We start from the raw sequence: 21,164 nt of genomic DNA on the forward strand, positions 1-21,164 counted from the left end.
AGGGGGGGGGGGGGGGGGGGGGCGTATGGGCCCCGGCCCCACCTGTGACATGACTGTGAAGTTTTAGGCTCAGGGCCACATTTCTATAAAGATGCTATCACTTTGATGTGACCTACAAATAATTGGCCAGTTACTTAGCTATTTGAGAACTTAAGGTTGATCACCCTTATAACAGTTTCTCAGGAGTCCAATTCCAGGAACTGCTGGGGAGGGAACGCAGAGCTCTGATTGTGTGCCTGGCTCCTGTGCCCTTGCACCAGGCCTGCCTCCTCATCACGTCAATGTCTCCTGGGAGCCTCCGCATTCCTCCTGAAGGGCATGTGACATATTTCACATTTATTTGATGTAACTATGATCTTACTACTTTGGCAGAATACTGAGGGATGTAGTCATGCTATCTGATGAGTAGAATTTCCTGGAGTCAGAGAATTATTGAATTTGGAAAATGATCGAATCTGTTTTAGATAAAACAGGAGATAGGTCTCACAAAATATTAGATTCAGCCCTAGACGCGATCAATACACAACATAGTTTGGTTGACTCTACTTTTCCAAAGTGGTATTTGAAAATATCCAGGGATTTTCCCACTAGTCCTATTAAGAAAAATGTCCCTGGATTTTACTTAAATAGTTCTTCATTACCCTGAGCCAATTATATGTTCTTTTATAGGGCAAGTTAGCAATGGCAATAGGCTAGGGACTTTAAAACTAATGCTCTTGAAATACAATCAAGTAAGATGTTAAAGGAAAGGAGCGGAGTTTCTCGATCAAACTTTTGTCTTCTCGACAATAGTGTCATTAGTATTTACTCAGCACCTAGTGATTTTTGGAGCTCCTTAAAGATGGACTGATGCCCTCCTCCAAAGACAGCTCAGAGCGCCTAATGCATAGGACACAGGATGGGAGGATAAACAGGACATGTCCAAGAGAGAAACCAGGTTGAGAGTTACTGAGTTTTGGAGGGCAGCCCTGTGCTCCAGAGCAGGGCTGGGCTGGGCCAAAGGCCAGGACTCTGATGTAGTAAAAAGGAAGTTGGGGCTCAGGTGGAAGCCTCGGGGTTAGCCTGGATGCAGGAAGTGTTTTGAAGTGTTTTACTGGGTGTTTTGTTTTCAGACAAATCGCCTTCCCAAATGCGGGGACGTGGCACGTTGAAAGAGGTAGCTGGCTTTTAAGGTCTTCATGTCTGCCTAAGTGCCAGGCACCTCTTTGGCCCAGGTTGGAGGTGTGAAAGGAAGGAGGATCAGTAAAAAGAGGAATGAGATTCTGTCCTTCCTGCCTCTGAGGGCTGCCCTGTAATGGTGCTTGAGAGGTGCCAAGCACCCTCCTGTCGGGCTGTTACAGTATTTCATTGCCTTTGCTGCTAGTTCCAAATGGAATCCATTGCCTTGCTCAGGAATTCGCATGTGCATACCTCAGAAACAGAGACTGGCTCCCACTTAAAGTCCATGGCCTCACTGACCATAATGAGGGAAGTAGTGGCAGCCTCCCAGGGCGGTTGTGAGGGTTAAGTGAGCCACCTGTGACACGTTTCCACCACCGTCTCACCCTGCCAGGTTCTGTCCCTCTGCTGCCTGCAGGACCTGGTGCTGGTGGGAATTTGCCCCTGGACTTGGTGCTTAGGGGTTTTCGTGCACATACCTACCCAGCTGTCACTGTGCTCTCGTCAGCCCTCTCACTCCCCACCACTCTCCACCTCATGCTGGCCTGCTCGGATAGGTAGAGCAGACCGATCTTCACCTCTTTTTCCTACCCCCAGTATGCTGGGGCTTGCACCTGTGCACACAAAGGCTGCATTGTCAGCGTAGCACTTGGTGCATATTGTCACATCCCAGACAGAGAACTGAGCGGGAAAGGGGAAAGGCAGTTTCGTCCTGCCCAGGACTTGAAGTATTCTGAAAACATTGAGTCTGTGGGTTCCTGAGCCACTCTTCCTTCTTATCTGTAGACTTCCCAAATTTATAGGTTCTCCCAGAAAACAATGGATAGAACTTCTCCTTCCTCCCAGGCCAAACTTCACCTTCTCCTTTTGCTTACCCATAACGTGGCTTGTAGGAGGCAGTCTGCTTTTACATTTTAACTGATTGCTTTCCATTCAGTTCTTACCTAGGAACCAAAGAGATGATTAAGGAGCACTGGATGCTAATGCAGCCACAGTTACTGGAGGAAAGTGGGGTAGAGGCCAAGGAAACCCTAGCCAGACCAGTGACTCTAGTGCCCGATGCGTGAGTGCTTCTGAGAGCTGTCTCAGAGGGGTGAACTTGACTCTTCCTGAGGGCCCTGCCTTTCCCTGCCTCTCAGTCAGATGCAGTGATTTAAGTCAGGGGCCCCAAACCTGGCTCGCCATCTGATGCCCTGGGCAGGTTCAGGTGCAGCGTTGTGGGCCTCTCCCAGACTGTTGTTCAGTGTGTCTAAAATAAGTCCAAGAAGTTGAGTTCAAGGCAACCACATTTGGGAATCTCTGCTTTTTTTTTATTGTTGTTGTTGCGGATTGTTGATAATGTCTTATTTTGAAAGAATTTCAGACTTAAAAGTTGCAAAAATAGGGCAGAGTTGCTTTGTATCCTCCAGCTTCTCCTAATGTTAACACTTTACATAACCACAGGACAACTTATTTAACTAAGAAGTTATCATTAGTACAGTGTTTTTAATCAAACTATAGGCTTTATTGAGATTTCACCCATCTTTCAACTAATATCTTCTTTTTGTTCCATGATCCTACCCAGCGTCCCACGTTGCATTAGTCATCATGTCTCCTTAGTCTCCTCTGATTTGTGGAGGACATTTCATGACATTGACACTTTTGAAAAGTAGTGGTCAGTTATTTTTGTAGAATGTCTGCCAATTTGGGAAACCTTTGCTTTTAAGGGACAGGATTTTATATAAATATATATAAAAAAAAGATGGAGGGTAAAAATAAGAAAAAGAATTCAGATGGTTAAATGACTTTGACCAAAAAAACCCCACAGGAAGTCTGACATTGAATTGCTGAGAACTCTTCACCTTAATTAAAATTCCCTATTCTGAAGTCCAAAGGGGCATGATTGGACCTGCCATTGTGACTTGATGTGGCAGGTAGACCAAGGAGACCTGAAGGGACCAGTGTGAATTGCAGCAGAGACAATTACCTCCTAACCACAAGACACGTATATTTAAAGCATCTCAACATTCTGATACTAGTTTCTATAATATTAGACATACTCTTCCCAGTATACCCAGTAGAAAAATTTTAGACTCTTAGGGATTAAAAAAAAACAACCAAAAATCTTATTTTCAAATTACGTTTGACATTATGTGGAACAAAACATCTGTCAGTGAAAGAGCACAAATGGGTTTCTGTCATGTGGAAGTAAAGCTTGGTCGATTTCTCATTGGCATGAAAGACTGTCAGAAAATGTCTTGCCAGGCTTCAGCAGGGCACAGCTGTTTCCAGCATGGGCCATGATCCAAACGTCCTGGCTCAAATCCTTCTCTACCACTTACTGTGTACCCTTGGGCCAGTGACTGGATCTCTCTGTGCTGCCATTTGTTCACATAGTGGGGAGATAACAACAGTCCCCTTATCATATGGTTTCCATAAAGATTCAGTGAAACAATCCGTGTGCACCACAGTAAGTAGCAACCACCGTCATCATTGTTCCCAGATTCGACTCACCTTAGCAGAGAGTCACCTGAGAGAACTTTGTAGGATTTAAAAATGTTTTCATTTTTAGGGAGAAAAAGAAAAAACTTAAGGTTTTTCTCTGAGTCCCCAGACAGTCTTGTGCTGCATGTTGACAGCAGAGTCTTGTGCTGGATATGATAATCCTGCGTCACACTTGGGCATCATGAAAGCTATCACAAGTGCCTGGGGCACAGAGCAGCTGCTGGTGCCAGTAGAGTGACCCATGCTGTCTGTGGAAGGGCTGCGAAGCAGCCCGGGATAAACATTTCCAGTCTGTTCGCTGTTAAGCTGCTTTGGGGAGGGGAGGCAGTCACGTGTGCAGGGCTGGAGAGCAGCTTCAGTTCAGCCAGAGCACTCAAGTGGGCCAAGAAGTGGGGAGAGGGGTGGGGCTAGATAGTATCTCATCAGATCTTAGCCCAGCCCCCACCTCACCCCAGTACTTGAGAAATCCCCCTATTCTCAGAAGAGTTGCTTCTACTATAGAAGTGTAGTTTGTACAATTCCATATCCTGCCAGTCCCTGTTTTCTAGTCCCCTTGTTATGTCCCCAGTCCTTTTTTGCTTTCTGGAAACTTTTTGAGTGAGAGCCAACTCCCTGTTTAGACACGGTCTGCATCCCTGAGCGTTTCTCCTCACACTGTGTCCCCATCAGGCCCCTGCCTCCCAGGGCAGGAGGCTATGTTCTCAACACTTGGCTCAGGGTAGACACTCAAGTAGCATTTTCTGAATGATGAGTGAACTGAGGAGCAGATGGACAGATGAACAGAGGCCCTTCTTGTGCATGGCTTAAATTGGGGGTGCCACACTAACTTCAGCTGCTGACTGTCCTGTCACATGTTCTTTCAATGGCAAAGTGAATTGATTTTGACTCTTTAAAAAGGAAGGGTTCAGATTCTTAAGGTCTTTTTCACAACACTAAGGCGTTAATATATTTCTAAGAGAATTTATCTGAATTGTTGTGAAGGCTCACAGAAAGTAGGATTTCATACATGGGGAAGATTTTTCTGTGAATACTCACTTTTCAGGGACACATATGGCAAGCAAGGGGAACTTAGCCTGTACTAGCTTTTACCCCACAGCAGAGGACACGTGAGCCTAGGCTGGATGGGTGAGGCAGGGACCCACGTAGTCTGGAGCATCGAAAGCAGAGTGGGCCCCCGAGTGTGAGGGCACAGCTGTGGGGTCAGGCAGTAAGGCTGATGTGGGCACCACTGAGCTTTGTTCTCTTTTCTGAGCCTGTTCTAGAAAGGCCAGCCCAATATCCAAGTCTATTAGTAGGTTATTACACATGTGAGGTGCCAGGGTCCTTATTCAAGTATTTACAGGACCTGAACACGACAGTTACAGGACTAAAGCAGATGTGTGAATGAAGTGTGAAAGAAGCATCTTCACATACCTTCGTGGGCAAAATGCCCATCAGCCTGTGGGGTCTTTTCTAGTCATGCAGCTGAGAGTACATACCTAAATGCACAAAAATTATGGTTCGTAGACACATGTCCATGCCATCTTCTGCGGCTCATGAAATTTAAGATGCCTGCTAGCACAGCACGGGCTTCTTCAGGCAGTGTTTTCTATCTTGGTTAAGAGGTCTTAGCAGTTCTTTCTTGTCAAGAATGAGAGATACTTTATCTTATTTTATGCTCTTAGAATGGCTATCTTTCTTTAACAAACACTTTAAGGAGTGTTTAAAGAACATAAAGAACTAGTATTTTTATTGCTGCCCCTAGAACAAATTCCGTTACTCAGTTAAATGCAGTCTGCCTCCAGCCAAGACTCTGGAGCCAAACATTCTGTCTGGTCAAGTTCGACACTCAGTCTGGAGTCCAGGGGGCCAAGGGGGGAGTGGGGAGCTAGCACAAGAGCAGCTGCAGATGGCTGGCTCTGGGGCCCAAAGCGAGGCTTGGAAATACAATTGTGTGGGTGGCATGACTTGCAGATACCCCTCACTGCAGATCCTGTGTCTCTCTAAAAATCCATACTTGATGTCTGTGAGTCTTCCATAGGAGTTTTGATTCTTTGAGTTAAATGCTGAGCACACAATAGGTTCTCCATAAATTATTTGTTGAGTGATCAGTTGATGGATTAGATATTGGCTTTTGTTCAAAGTGCTGATTCCTAGGAGAGAAGAAGCCATTAATTAATAGATTTTAGTCCCTGTTCATTCTACCATGGGCATGGGTCTTTCAGATCCTTTGTTCACAGGCTAGGTGAGCTTTTGTCCAGGGAATGATGTGGAGACATAGAATATGGGGTGTTGCCTGCAGACCCATGACGGGAGGCCCTGGCCTCTGGGGAGGAGATGAGGGGAGCTGGGTCTGGCAAGGGAAATGGGAAGCCACTATGGGTGAGCTTTGCTTTCTCTGCAGTATCCTGCCCTGATCATCTGTGACTCTGGCTGATTTGGGGCTTAGGGTAGACGATAGATCCATAACACACTTCCTCTGAAAATAGAACAAATACCCCAAACTCTGTATGATCTTTAAAGAAATACAGAGTAGGCCAAATGCAATTTGTAAATTAAGGGAAATGTAATTAGTCAGAAATGAAAGGACTTGTCTTGGGAGAAGCAGCTGCCCTCTCATCTAACCTTATCTAGTCTTTATTTTGACATCAAAATTGATCAGTACTAAACAACGGGAAAAACCATAATGCAAGCTAAACACAGGCCAATTCTAAGTCAGTTGAATGAGCGTCCCTCCAGTTGCCAGTTGTAAACATCCAATGAAAGTGGTCATTGGCCGTTCTTGAGCCCTGTGTGTGTTGTAGAGACCAGTCACCAAATCTACCCAGAAGTTGGCGGTTTGCTCCTCGGCATCCTTTCCATAAGGAGTCACTGGTTATTTTAATCATTGTCTCTAGACACCCTGAGATGAGTTGAGACTAAAACCCGCAGTATGGAGAGATTCATCCTGACTGCTGCCCCTTGCCCTGGGTTCTGGTAACACCTTGCTCTGTGGGGCCATGGGTTCTTGGGTATGTCCCCAGCTATGGTTGTTGGATCTTTCTGAGCCCCCACCATGCACTAGTTATCTTCCCTAGGTATGTCACTGGAACTCGCGTTTTCCTATGCTCTGTAATTAACTTTCCACTCTGATACACTCCTTATTCTGGGCAGATGCTGAGGTCTCAGCATGCCATTTGCTCTTCTGTAGTTTGTGCCCATTTCTCAGAAACTTGTGAGGACGAGCCTCTCCTCCCTTCCTTCTGTCCCCCTCCTCACCCCCCAACTCCTCTCAGCTCTCCAGGTCCGTACCCATGGCCTCTTCAGGTCAGCCTGTTGTAGCCCCAAAATTTTCCCTGCCCTGGCAGACAACCCACCAGGGCACTTCAGCAAGAGCAGGGTGGTGCAGAACGTGAGCCCCGTGGCTTCCCTGAGAGTCTATGGGTGGGAGGTGGGGCAGGGGGTGCTGGTGTACTGACTGCTGTATGCCTTGCTGCTAATACCGCCTTCTCTTCTCATCCCCTTGGCTGTGACCTGCGGGTGACACTGCAGTGCGGAGGACCCTGAAGAGTGGCCTAACTCCAGAAGAAGCCAGAGCCCTGGGCTTGGTGGGCACCTCAGAGTTGCAGCTGTGATGCTCGCTCGTGGGCTACCCTAAGAAGTATGCTGAGCAAAGGGAAGCTCTTGCCGGATGGAACCTCTCCAGCGGGGGAGGGGGGAGACTTGACATCATCATCTGATGGTTCGGGAAGGGAGCACTCTTTTCAAGGGGTCACCACGAGGCTTGTGTTGCCCATGACGCATTGACGTGGATCTCCAGGAGTCTCCTGCACATACCTTCTTCATTGTGTCAGCTGTGTTTCTCTCGATTCCTTGACACCTGGTTTATTAGTTCCAAAGTGTGACACCTTTTCTGGGCCAGGAACAGCCCTTTTAAGGAGCAAATCACTTCTGTCACAGTTATTATGGTAATATGAGGTAATTTGATTAGATTCACAGACTGGGTCTCCACAACACCAAAATATCCAGATGTAAACTCCAAACTTGTACACAAAGAAAGCACAGATTGTTTACCAGTTGTGGATTTTAGATGTACTAAATGTTTATACAAATTCATAAATGTACACCATGATTCAAATACTAAATAAACAGAGTTTAATGTCATAATGAGAAACTTTTTTTCTCCTGAGTGTAGGACCATAAACAGCTACACAGGCTCTCCTCCTAATTCAGCAAAAGCTCTTCTCAGTGTCATCAGAAGGACCCTTGCCTTCATGTCCTTTGGGTTGTATACTGTTAACACAGTGAGGAGCATCAACCATGTGCTCTTTGAAACTCCTGATTTAGTTAGGCATAAGTTCCTGTTGCAGGACATGTTATCTATTGTTAACCTTACATCACCTTCCCAGTGGTTTGTTTTACCCCATTGTGATGCTGAAGCAAAAATCAGAGATGCATTTTACAAATCTGAACTATTCTGCAACTCACTTAACTTGCCTCTTACGTAAAAATTTTTCTCAAAAAATTGATGAAATAACTAAAACAAAATGGAAATTTAAAGCTTTATCTACAGAGACCCTCAGACTTGCACATTTAGTAATTGTTTCTCAAGTACAGGGCATCGGGAGCTGAGGTCAGAGCAGAAGGTGCTGGAAGGAGCTGTCAGCAACTGCAGAGCAGCACGAGGGGGCTGGTGGGGCCCAGGTAGTGGCCAAGCCCTCCACAGAAGCCCTTTGGCCCAAGGTCGTGTGGTTCCCCACGAATAACTTGTGCCTCTGGAAACAGGGAAAGGCAAACCACTGCAGTATTTTGGGGGGTTGAAAGATCATCAGGTCACTAATTCCATCTTTGCCTTAGTTTGAAAACCTCTGAGACTCTGTATTCCTGAATCAGAGAATGTATGATTTATAGACAATATGTAGTAGTATTGCCTAAAAAGCCTAAGATAATGTATTCGCTCCACAGGCTTCTGTGACTGTGTTCCCCTCTCTGCTCTATCCCCGCTGATTGAGACAGGGAGACCTTTCAAGTAGGCCCTTGTCAAATAACACATGATGGGTGTGAGCACCCAGGAGAGCATGGAACTGCAGGAGTTAGGTTGTATATTAAGACAATTGAGTTTATTTAATCACCTTATTGAAAAGGGTACATAGGGTATTAATATTCATTTTCCTCATGGTTCTAAATAACATGTGATATATTCTACATATGGTTTAGTGGTATGAACATTTTCCTGTTTCCTTGGCACTGAATACAACATGGAATGTCTGTGTCATGTGAGATAGTAATGTACAAACCAAAGAAGCTGCATTTTTGTCACACTGTTTAGTGAACAAACACTTTAGTGCCCTTCCGGAGGCCCTTGGTATTCTGCTGAGAGTTGTTGCTTTAGAATAAAAAGTTACATTTGGAAGGAAGTGACCAAAAAATCTAATGTTAATTTCATTTTAGGGATCAAAAAATTCTCAGAAGCAAGATTAATTTCTTGCTTACAGCCAGGATAAAAGGGTCTCTTCTTTTTTTTTTGTCTTTTGTCTTTTTTCCGTGTCCGGCAACGGATCGCAACCCTCAGTGTTGCCCCCGTACCGGACCAGGGACCGGCAACGGGATCGCAAGCCTCGGTGTTGCTCCTGCGCCTCGCTCAGCCAGTGAGCGGGAGCCGGTCTGCATGTGGGATCCAAACCCTCGGACGGGAGCGCCACCGCGCTTCCCAAGCGGCGCACTATCCAGTGCGCCACCGGGCCGGCCCTGATAACCTTAAGACTTTAGGTAATTTGCCCAGGATTACATAACTAATTAGTGACAGAGCCACTAGTCTGTCTGACATCAGAACTGTCCTGCCTCTTAGATTTCTTTTGACATTTCAGTGTTAATCACTAATTATTGATGGTGGTTTTTCAGGTTTTATGGCAGGAATTCTTCCTATGTTCATGGTGGAGTAGATGCTAGTGGAAAGCCCCAGGAAGCTGTTTATGGCCAAAATGTAAGTATCAATTTCATATATATTTTAGAAATTTCAAAAATAACGTGCCCATGGACAACTTCTTCAATGTGCTCGTTAGTTGTAATTGGAATTTATTTTTCAGTATTGTCAAGTATGCTTTGAAGTCTTAATTAAACATCCATTTTTGTATGAAACATGTTATTACATTGGGATGGATGCAAAGGAGAAAATGAGATATATTATATGCTTGATGTATTTTATACATGAAATAGTTGTGTATGAGATTATACAAATGTGGACAAAACTCTGTATTACAGTAATGCACAAAAGTATATACTCCTTAGGAATTAACAGGCAAGGAAAACTTTGTATAGAATGTTGGACTTCAGCTAGAGAGGTGAACCCAGAGGTCCCATCCACGCATGTCGTCGAGGGGTACTGAAGAGGTACCAGTGAGGGTCCCTGTAAGCCCTGCTTGCAGGGTGGTTCTAGAACCTTCTGTTCTAGATCATCTCTCTTCCTTTTGGATTGTTCAGTTCCTCTAGGGGAATAGATCCTTCAAAAAGGCCTAGAAGAGCCTAGAATACTCAATCTGCATCTCTTATTTTTAATTTTTTCAGTGGCTGCCCAGTACAGGCATCTGAACCCCTGACCTTGGTGTTATAACACCATAGTCTAACCAACTGAGCTCATGGGCCAGCCCTCAATCTGCATCTTTAAACTTAGTAGTTTAGTAGTTTTTCGTGAGATGGAAGCACTTTTCCTGTTGCCCACTCATTCTGGTAACCTCTACTAGTAATTTTTAATTCAGGATATGAAATTTGTCTAAATGAGTGGTGCCTTACACTTGTGAGATGCTGTTGCTAATCTTTCTAGTCATTACCCTAGATATTCTTGCTCCTGGATGGTTAGCTTAGAAGAGTGTGGTGCTGATATTCTTGCTCCTGTCTTAGCTCCTGTGTCTTAATATGGATTGAAATGACAAAACTGCTGGTGAGGAAAGGCAAACACTTTCTGTTAAAGATGCCTGGGAATCTTAATATTTCTTCTTTCTGTTTAAAAAATAATTCAAGGGATTTGGGGATGGAGGGGAGGGTACACAGGGCCTGAAGATTGAATTTTGTTTTCTTCCAAGTCTGTCATTCAGTGCAGTACAGGGAGGAAGAACAGAAGCCAGGAGTAAGAAACTTGATTTCCAGGCTCCTGTGGGTGGCCTCCACATCGTCCATGGTGTCCAAATCTACTGTTTCTGTGTTCATGGCCCTGGCTTTGTGTACCACCAAATAACACTGCAGTAGGCTGATGTGGGTTGAATGTTTATTCCCTCCAGAACACATGAGGAAGATTAATCCCCAATGTGGTAGTGTTGAAAGGTGGGGCCCTTAGGAGGTGATTGGATTGTGAGGGTCCTGACCTCATGAATGGATTAATGGATTAATGGATTAATGGGTTAATGGATTAATGGGTTACCATGGGTGTGGAGTGGTGGCTTTATCGGGAGAGCAAGTGAACCCATTAATGTATTAATGGATTAATGGGTTACCATGGGTGTGGAGTGGTGGCTTTATCGGGAGAGCAAGTGAACACACAAAAAAAATGCCCTTCTCAGCCCTTGCCATGTGATACTCTGTAGAGAGTCTCCACCAGGATGAAGGCCCTCACCAGATGTACTCCCTGGACCTTGGACTTGTCAGCCTCCAACATGTAAGAAATACATTCTATTTCTTTATAAATTACCCAGATTCAGGTATTCTGTTATAAACAACAGAAAATGGACTAATAGGCTGAATAATGGCCACCCAAAGATATTAGGTCTTAATTCCTGGAATCTGTAAATATTACAAGGAAGAGACATTGCAGATATGATTAAATTAAGGATCTTGGTGTGGAGAGGTTATCCTGGATTATCTGGTTATGCCCTAAATCCAATGTAAGTGTCCTTATAAAAGAGAGGGGCAGGGGGAGGAGATATACCATAAAAAGAGAAGGTGATGTAAAGACAAGCAGAGATGGGAGTGATGTGGCCACGAAACAAGGAATGCTGGTGGCCACCAGAAGCTGGAAGAGGCAAGGAATAGATTCTCCCCTAGATCCTCCAGAGAGAGCATGGTCCTGTTGACACCTTGATTTTGGCCCAATGAAGCAGATGTTAAACTTCGGGCCTCCAGAACTATGCAAGAGTAAATTTCTGTTATTTGAAGCCATCAAGTTTGTAGTAATTTGCTATGATGGCCCTAAGAAACTGTACAACCACCACGAATACAAGGGTACTTCTAAACATTCGTTGAAATATTTGTATTATCTTTCAATTTTGTTTTTCTGTGAACTTTCTGAAGTACCCTCATATGATCTGAGGACTTATGATGGAGGTAACCCTGTGCGAGGGGCTGGGGATTCAGCTGTGAAAAGGAGAGTCATGATTTCTCTCCCCATAGAGCGTTTATCTGGGGCCATGGGTGGCAGTCATCAACTAAAATTAATATTTTAACTTATCACCATTCTGCAGCTATTCTATTTTTTTTTTAATTAGAAATCATTTTATCAGAGATAGGTAAAAATAAAAACACCAAATTACCTAAGATAAGGAATGAAATGTCTTTGCAACTGTAATAAAGGTATATTAAAATGTGCCATCCAGTTTTCAAAAATCAGTTCTGTTTGCTATGTAATTCATGGAAGGAAAAGGGACTTCCGGAGTGATTTTTAAAAATAGTTAAAATATTTATTGAAGGCATCTCTGTGTGAGCACTTGATATGTATTACTTAAAATCCTTATAGACACTGCATTCTCATTTTTCATATTAAAAAACTGAATGAGAGATGTTGAATAACTTTCCCCAAGGAAAGAAGATAGAATATAGCCGGGCTTATCTCACTAGTTCCTGGTTACTTTTTGTTCTCTTAGAACCCTTAAGACAGCTGCCAGTTGGATATCAACGGTCAGCTGTGCTTCTGGGCAAAAACACACAGCATACACTGAACCAGGGGTGGGCCTGGCAGGTGGGGAGTCTCAGTCCCACCTTGACCAAGTTGAGAGCTCCTGGAGGCCTAGTTGTGCACAAAGTGGCAGCACTGTATAAACTCCTCTTGTTCAGTATTAACAGTCATGCACACATTTCACAATGACTATTAATAACTGGTAATCCAAACCCATATCCACCCACCTACATATCTACTCATCCATCCATCTTTATTCAGCACAAGTAGGGAAAATTCAGAAATGCAAAAGCATCTTTCTTGTGACCTGATGATTCCCACTTTGGTGAACAGATATGAGGTTCACAGGTAAGAGGTCATTTGGATTGCAGATACTTAACCATGATGAGAGTGGGTGAAGTCTATTACATTCTTTTAATGAGCACTGTTTAACTACTGTCTTGAAAAAGAATTGTTTTAAGAGGAGCCACCTGAAGAAGTAACAATTGATATTTTTTGGGATTTTGTAGTTCAAACATAGTTCAGCTGTTGACAGTGGAAATTGTCCCTAACTACTGGATTATCAACAATGATTTGTAGTTTAGAAGTACAGCATTGCAGAAAGACCACAGTGGTGCATTGGACTTGCAGAGGGAGAGAACATACCTTGGGATACAAAGTGCTGGATTATCAACAATGATTTGTAGTTTAGAAGTAGAGCATTGCAGAAAGACCACAGTGGTGCATTCTTGCAGAGGGAGAGAACATACCTTGGGATACAAAGTGGAGTTGTGGGGAGTGGGGGAGGTAGAGGGAAGTTGGGGATAATTGGGTAGGGGACACGGGGTACAAATGCAATTTGTGGTAATGGTCATACTACCAGTATGAATCTGGCCTTCACATCTTGGGCACGAGGCGTGACGATCAGCTTTGTATCTCATGAATATTGATAACCAATTAAAAAAGTAGAGCATTGCATGTGCAGGAAAATTAAATAGGCTGGATAATTAGAAGCAACACCTGACAGTGACAAATTGTACATTCTGACCGTAACTGAGGAATGATTGTGACACTGCAGTTCATGTGCTATGTGGTCAGTGTGTGATGGCCACACTCCGCCTCTGGGGCTTGATGCTGCAGGGTGCTTGCTTGTGGCTAGTCCCCATGTCTGCATACTCATACACTCAGCTCCTCAGCTCTCATCAGAGGGGCCTGACAGCCAGTTTCTATTGAGCACATTTTTCTCTATACATTTTGATACCTATACGTTATCTGGTTTAGGTGGAAATAGGAGGAAATGGGTCTTGGTCAAATTTAAAAAGATATTCCACAGAGGACATGCATAGCACATTGCAGATATCGCATTAAATCCACCACTAGGTAAGTAGGGGCGTCTTGTGTTCCTCTGTGTCAGCAGCAAGTTTTCCTGGACTATGATAGGTCACTGCAGTACTTGGACTATACAGTTGGCCCAGTAAAGTGAAGGGCTTGGCTTTTGCCATTTCAGAAAATTAACCAGAAATTTCATTTCCTTTCAGAGAAACCCTGCCCTCTAATAATCTGCCTAAAAATGCTTTTAAACCCACTCTGAGAATGGTTCCACTGGGGGAATAGCCAGATACTTCCGAGCAGGGAAGTGGGCTAGAACATAGCAGTTCCCTTTCCAAAAAACACTTGAATCATGTACCCAATGGAATCACATATTTATTTTTAAATCCCAATTTTCAAATAAAAATGTGGTAGCTATACAAGAGCTGGCTGCCTAAGGAAGTTCTTGTAGCTGGTTTATACAGTCCCTGAAGAGGCATCCTTGATGATACACTGATTTAGAAAAGGTCCTTTTACTGGAACTCAGCACACAGCAGCTGGTGGTAGACCTGGCTACAGAACAGAGCAATTCAATCAACTTCAGAGCGTTTCTTGGCGTAGAAGATTAGGCATAAGATTAGAAATGTCAAGGGGATAAAGGAGTCCATTCACAGCTCACCCATCCTCAAAATGCACTCTCAATGGGAGGAAATGTGTTCTAATCCAGTGGCTCTCTGTCAGCAGGTGGTGTGAAAAAACAACTTTCTCTTTTTGGAAGAAAAACTTCTGTGAAACTGTAAACGTTTAGACAACTTCCTAATTAAATTTCCAACTGGAAATTTAGACAACTTCCTGAATTAACATAATATAGAAATTCATTAACTGTTGGGTAAAATTAAACTTTATGGGCTTGTGTTTATGAAAAAATGTTGTAAGACAGATTTTTGAATTTGCCTCATGCTTGAATTTTGTTTTTAACTGACATAATATTGAAGGTAGATTCCCATTATTTTAGTGACCAGCAGGTGGTGTGAAAAAACAACTTTCTCTTTTTGGAAGAAAAACTTCTGTGAAACTGTAAACGTTTAGACAAATTCCTAATTAAATTTCCAACTGGAAATTTAGACAACTTCCTGAATTAACATAATATAGAAATTCATTAACTGTTGGGTAAAATTAAACTTTATGAGCTTGTGTTTATGAAAAAATGTTGTAAGACAGATTTTTGAATTTGCCTCCTGCTTGAATTTTGTTTTTAACTGACATAATATTGAAGGTAGATTCCCATTATTTTAGTGACCTGAAAACATGATTTGTGCAGACAGTAATTAAGGCTACAGCTGTCTATTTTAGAATCACATTTCAAAGGAAAATTTAGTTCATTAAACGTACATTCTAGAATCCCAACACCATGTCCCAGAACCTGTGTGGCCATGGTCTAGAGCTACCTGTGGGAGCATATGTGCCCCTGGAACCACCAAGTATTTACACACAGATCCTCAAGTGCAATCTATACCTCCGTCTCTATCCCATGGAATGACCTTGTTTTCAAAATACAGTTGAAAAGTGTAAAGCTGTGAGCTGGAGCCTTGGTAAAGGTAAGCTGTTTTTCCAGGGGTTTAATCTTGTCCTTAATAGTTTGTTCCTCACTTGCAGTTTTTGCTTGAGGGATGAGGTTTCTCCCTTACATTGGACTTAACTATTCTCAGGGCTGTTTGTGTCCCTGCCCTCGTTGGTCTCCAAGGTACTCTTTGCAAGTCTTTATGTGGGGGGTGGGGGTGGGGGGTGGAGTAACTTAACTGCTCTCCCAGGAGTATTAGGTAGTCAAGAAATGCCATTTCTTGGGTGATTATTTCTGAGGCCAGGAGGGCAATCCCAAAGTCAGGCTCACCTGCTCCCTGGGAGGGCGGAGATGAGCTGCTTTAAGATTCAGAAAACCATGAAGACATAAAACCTGCTCCTTCGTTCTCCACAGCTTTCCACGCTGGAAACCATTCAGAGGCCTAGAAAGTCTGAGCTGCCTGGAGTCTTACACTACCTCATGGGGCACAGGAGGAAAACCAAGCCAGTGTTCTGGAAGGAAAGCGAGTGGTTCAGAAGAGCAGAGCCAGATGGATTATGCAGAAAGTTAATGGCTGGAAGCATTATGTTGGGATCACATTACAAAAGAAAAGAGGGACTGACTATTCTGAGTTCTCACCTATGTATTAGCTTACTTAATGGTCACAATTAAATCTATAATGGAGGCTGCATATGTTGAGAATACTTGTCTGGAAAAACAGAATCTAGTCTGGATTGGCTGAAGCCAAAGAACGAGATTCATCACAAGATCCCAAGGGTAAGAGCACAGCTGGCTTGACCCACCCAGCGTCTGATCAACTGTAACAAAGGGGGCAGTTACAGTGCGCAAATATGGCTACCAGGGACCCTATGTGTGAGTGGCTACTGTATTGGACAAAGAGAAGTTAACATATATTGTAATCTTTAGAGCAACTGCTAAAACTTAATGCAAAGAAGTATAGCTTAAAAACCAATAGTAAATTAAAATGGAGGAGTAAATAGGGTTATAGATAAAATATGATTGGTCATGAGTTGGTAACTGTTGAAAGTAAGTGATGGATTCATGGGGATTCATTATACTATTCTTATAAAGTTTAGGAAAGAAATACATGTATTATGCAGAAACTAAAAAGCTCCCTTGGTCCTTCTATTCCAGTCATTATAAATGATTTGCTGGATTAAAAATAGATTTTGAATTCTTCTCCATGCAATAAAAAACAAAACAACCCAGGCCCATTAAGCAGCAAGTTTCACACTTGGTGAGCATCACTGTCACCATTTCAGTTGATTAAAAATCCTGATGCCTGGAACCTTCCTGGAAATTTCAATTTAGTAGGTCTGAGTGGGATCTGGGTATCTTACTTTCTACACACTCCAGTGACTCCAGTGACATTGGTGCCTCTTCAAGGCTGGAGAGCACAGCTTTACAGGATAGATTCTGTGGATTACCATGTGCAAGCTGTCCCTTTTCATTCCTGTCCTTGGCTTGGTTACTTCCCTGAAAGCAGCAAGATGATGTGGCACTTTATGCACAATCTTAATGTCAATGCATCATGAGGAATTAGTCCATTCTCATTTTGTGACTCCAGCACAGTATCTTTTTCCTGAGCAGTTGATTTACAGTACAGCCTGTTGCCATTTTAATTGCTTTAATTTCAAATGTAAATTTCACAGGGTTTCTTCCCCACTTAATCCACTCAACCTCCATGTTGTTAAGTCTTTTGCTAGAAGTGCTTCTTTCTCCTTCACCAGGGCTAGCTTCATGGGTGGGTGACCTGTGCAGTCACATAGGGCCCCATACTCAGAAGGGCCTCACACTTGGTTTAATGTTCTTGTCACTGTCTTGAAATTCTTCCTTTTATCTTTGAACCTGTGTTCTGTAAGTCAAGTCTGATGGGACAATACAGCATATGCATGATTAGAGACGTGTGCAATGTGTGTGTCCACTGCGCCTTACTGCCCCGTTCACATGTAGCCTTCATGATGTCCCATGAGCACAGTATTTCAGTGGATCCACGATGCACCAGAGTTCAGAGATTCAGAGTACAAGGTAAGCACGTCATATCTACAACTGAGTAAGTGGGGGTGCTGAGATCACCAAGATGCCACACACACCATTTGAACCAAACTTGCTTTGAATGCAGAAAGGTGGCAATGGCATTCTAAGAAACATGAATGATTAAGGAGCTCTATCATATCCTTTCTTACTCATGTTACTTTCCTGGATTAGCCAACCACTTATACTGAAATGATGACACTGGAGTAAAGAAAAACATAGGGCAATCCATACTTCTTCTTTCAGCCCTTCCTTACTCAGTAAGTTAAAGGTAGTGTGTGTTATAGAATGTGCACATATCCAGAAGTGAAATAATAGTGCTGAGCTAGTTTTGTGCAGTTCCACTGTTCCAGCAAAAATGAAATACATATGCATACAGTATGTATACATAAGCTAAGAAATACAAATTGTGTAATTATGGTGATTCTGCATGAGTTAAATGCTTATGTTCACATTTGAAATGAATTGCACAATATAAAGATGAATGGTAAAATACATGCTAATAATTAAACATTTTAATTTTTCTTTACTTAGAATAACTAGCAAATAAAAAAAACCTCATCACAACAGTTGTGAGAACATGGAAGAGAAGAACATAATATTTTACTACCTTCAATGGTATTGTCTTCCTGATTTTGAATAAATGGCCCCACATCTTCCTTTTGCACTGGGTCTTGCAGATTATGTAGCTGGCTGGCCCTGCTTTTCACTGCTCTGCTCCTTCTGAGGCAGGTCTTAAGCTTTTCCTTATAACTCCCCTTCTTCAACAACTTTTTAGAGGACTCCCACTGATTTGAAGGGCACCATTGCTCTCCTGGTTCCTCTGCTGCTTCGCGTGAATCTAGAACTGGACCACGACTGATTTAGAAGTAATTCAGGAGCTCCACAATACTAAAGAAAGAATATCTGCTGTAATGGAAGATGACGTGATTTCTCAATCCCCTTCTAACCTTGACTTGTTTTGGAGAAGCAGCCAAATGCTAAAATTTATCTGGTGCTGTTGGTTCTCCTTTTGATCAGCTCTGGCCAGAAAAATACTTTTGGAAGACTAAACTCCAGATGCTGTCCTTAACTCTCTATCCTTTTCTGTCACTCCATGAATTTTTACATGATTATAAATGTTAAAATTATAATAACCTAAGCAATTAAAAAGGCCAAAATAACAGCTGGCCAGTTAGCTCAGTTGGTTAGGATGTGGTGCTAATAAAAGGGCCAAGATGTCTCCTAAATTAGGGAAGATTTGACATAGTCATGTCATGGTTAAAACACACACACAGAAATGTTTAGATGACCAGGCTGAATTGTAAGTGGTTCGTTTTGGGATTGCAAAGATAAGGAGTGTTGCTCTTTTAAACATTTTCCATTAGAAGAGAATCAGAATGGTTGATGTACACACATTTTAAAGCAACTGAATAAGCTATTAACATGGAGCTCAGTTTATGCTCCCCAAAACTTTTGAGCACTAATATTTCAAGACTTTCAAGCATTACAAAAATGGAGAAGCAGCCAGCTAGGTTGCCCTGATCCTCAAAGGCCAACTATTCACCTTGGTTTTTCTGAGGGGCCGGAGTAAGTGGAGGGAAGATTTAAAGCCTCTTTTTCATAAATATCTATCCCTATAGTCAACAACCAAAACAAATTTTAAAACTTCCTAAATAATCAAAATGGTTTCAGAGCAAAAATGCAGGTGAAGAATCCTGGGGACTGCTTTTAGCTTCCCCAGTGGGTCACGGAAGAGAGAAACCCTGGGTTGATTAGCAGATACAGGCAGTGCAAAGGAAGGAAGCCTCCTTCTCATGGTGGCAGAGAGAGATCAGGAAACAGCACAAGCCAGTTAGGACTGAAGTGTGCAGGTGGTCCAGGCATTTCACTCCTCAGAACTCTTCGTTCTCCACCCTCTGGGACTTCAGTACAAAAACTGCAGCCACCCAAGGTCCTTGGGCCTGGGTGGGTGACTCCATACTTTCCCTGCTGGGAAGTACAGTGAAAGCCTTGCTTCTGCCCACTGCCAGGGTTGCATTCCTAATTTAAAACCTGAGCAACCTTCTCTACAGAAATTCCTTTAGAGGTAGTAGGTAATTTCAGATTTATCTTTTATCAAATATGAGGCATATGTGGACTGGCTAGAGGTCTAGTACCTCTAGTACCTATGTGTCTATGGAAAAATGACTTCTGAACTACAGGCAACTTACTTACAAACGAGCTCTTGGAATTCCACCCTGGTCTAAGCAGGGACTGCTTGTCTTAAAGATGGTCAGGGACCACACAGGGTGGAGGTGGACAACTCAGAAGTGTGAATAGGCAGAGAAGGTGGTCAATCAGATAGGAAGACGCCTATGGTTCCATACAAAGAATCTGTGGCTTTTATTAACAGTGGCTGGTTTCATCAAAACTCTTTATGAGTCCTGCAATGTTTGGGAGTTTTTTTGTTCTTAAGTGGTCAGAATAAAGTACAACAGAAGTACACCTCTTCTTTAAAAAAATAAGATAATTTTCACAAATGTGCAAACATCACAATACAAAGCTGGAAGCAGAAAACTTTATAGGAAACTGTAAAGAAATGAGCAGAGCGAGGTATATTAGTGGCAATCAATATAAAGAACATACAACTGTATCTTCAAGAGTCTTCATGGAATATTATGACTCATCAAATTAAGGCATCAACATTATCTAACAACAAAATTGGTCTGAGGAGAGTATGGAAATATTCTAATGCAGTATTGTCCAACAGAACATTCTGAGGAAATGATGGAAATGTTCCCAGAAGGAATCTGCTGGCCACATGAATACTCAAAATGTGGCTAATGCAAATGAAAAATTTTCATATAAATTTAAGTTTAAATAGCCACAAGTGACTACCGATTGAACCATTCTCATGGGTCAGAACCAGCGGTTTCTTTGGGGGATTTCAGATCACTGCTAAGGGACTGATGGTTGGGTGTGGAAACAGGAAAGTTCTCAACAGATTTATGTGGCCACTTACACAACCCAACTTACCCAGTGCTTCTGGAAGCAGGGGATAGCACAACCAGCTGTGATGGTTATGAAAGAAGGACTCTTGGGGAGACCTCTGTGTGCCCTTCCAACTCCTGTCAGAGGGAGGAAAAGGCCTAGGATTTTGGTCACTCAGATAGGAAGACGCCTATGGTTCCATACAAAGAATCTGTGGTTGCAGCCACCTCCGGGGCCATCTGTGCATGGACATCACCACTGCAGGGCTGGTGGGGGACTGGAGATGGGGTGCTCATTTCCGGACAGGGGTTCCAGAGCCAGAGGAAGATCTAGAGGTGGAGGGGCCTGAAGGCCCTTTCTGGCCACCTGAAGGCTGCATAGGCCCTTTCTTTTTTGGAATTAAGGTCTTGTTCTTGCTCTTAAACACTTTGCTGGGATCCAGCTTGTTCACAAAGGAGTCGGTCTCTTCTGTGAGCAGGTCTGTGTTGTAGGTGATGGGTTTATACATGCTGAACCATTGCTGTAAGGCAGAATTGGGAGAGAGGATCACAATTCAAAGTAAAAATGCCATTCTTTATGCTCTTTAGTGGGGATGCAGGCGTTAAGAGCTGGGGACAGGAGGCAGAGACAGAAAAGAATACACGTTTTTATGAAAAACTAGCTTGAAGATCTATTAGCTCTTCCTGAAGTGAAAGTGATGATGGACCCCATGAGCTCCTGGTAAGACACACACTGTTTTACAAGGTCTCATAACGTTTAAAATAAATGCAGCACGAGAACTAAGAATCTGCATGAACTTTCTTCCTTCTGATCTAGTGAGCCCTGAGC

At 43.0% G+C, this 21,164-nt stretch overlaps 2 protein-coding genes across 4 annotated transcripts in view; one reads left to right on the forward strand and one right to left on the reverse strand.

Annotated features, from left to right (window-relative positions):
• FHOD3 (formin homology 2 domain containing 3) overlaps nt 1–7,767 on the forward strand; it is a 57,719-nt gene extending 49,952 nt beyond the window's left edge. The window contains exon 11 of the mRNA XM_008577531.1: nt 7,153–7,767. Coding sequence (XP_008575753.1) covers nt 7,153–7,235 — 83 coding nt within the window. The 3' untranslated portion in view covers nt 7,236–7,767. The remainder of the gene's footprint in view (nt 1–7,152) is intronic.
• A 10,123-nt stretch (nt 7,768–17,890) lies between these two features.
• Nucleotides 17,891–21,164, reverse strand: part of TPGS2 (tubulin polyglutamylase complex subunit 2) — a 55,764-nt gene continuing 52,490 nt past the window's right edge. For all 3 annotated transcript variants that reach the window (XM_008577534.1, XM_008577533.1, XM_008577532.1), the window contains one exon: nt 17,891–20,856. In XM_008577534.1, the coding sequence (XP_008575756.1) occupies nt 20,629–20,856 (228 nt within the window). In that variant the 3' untranslated portion in view covers nt 17,891–20,628. The remainder of the gene's footprint in view (nt 20,857–21,164) is intronic.

Source organism: Galeopterus variegatus, unplaced genomic scaffold (assembly GCF_000696425.1).
Source record: "Galeopterus variegatus unplaced genomic scaffold, G_variegatus-3.0.2 Scaffold1528, whole genome shotgun sequence".
NCBI classification, from domain to species: domain Eukaryota; kingdom Metazoa; phylum Chordata; class Mammalia; order Dermoptera; family Cynocephalidae; genus Galeopterus; species Galeopterus variegatus.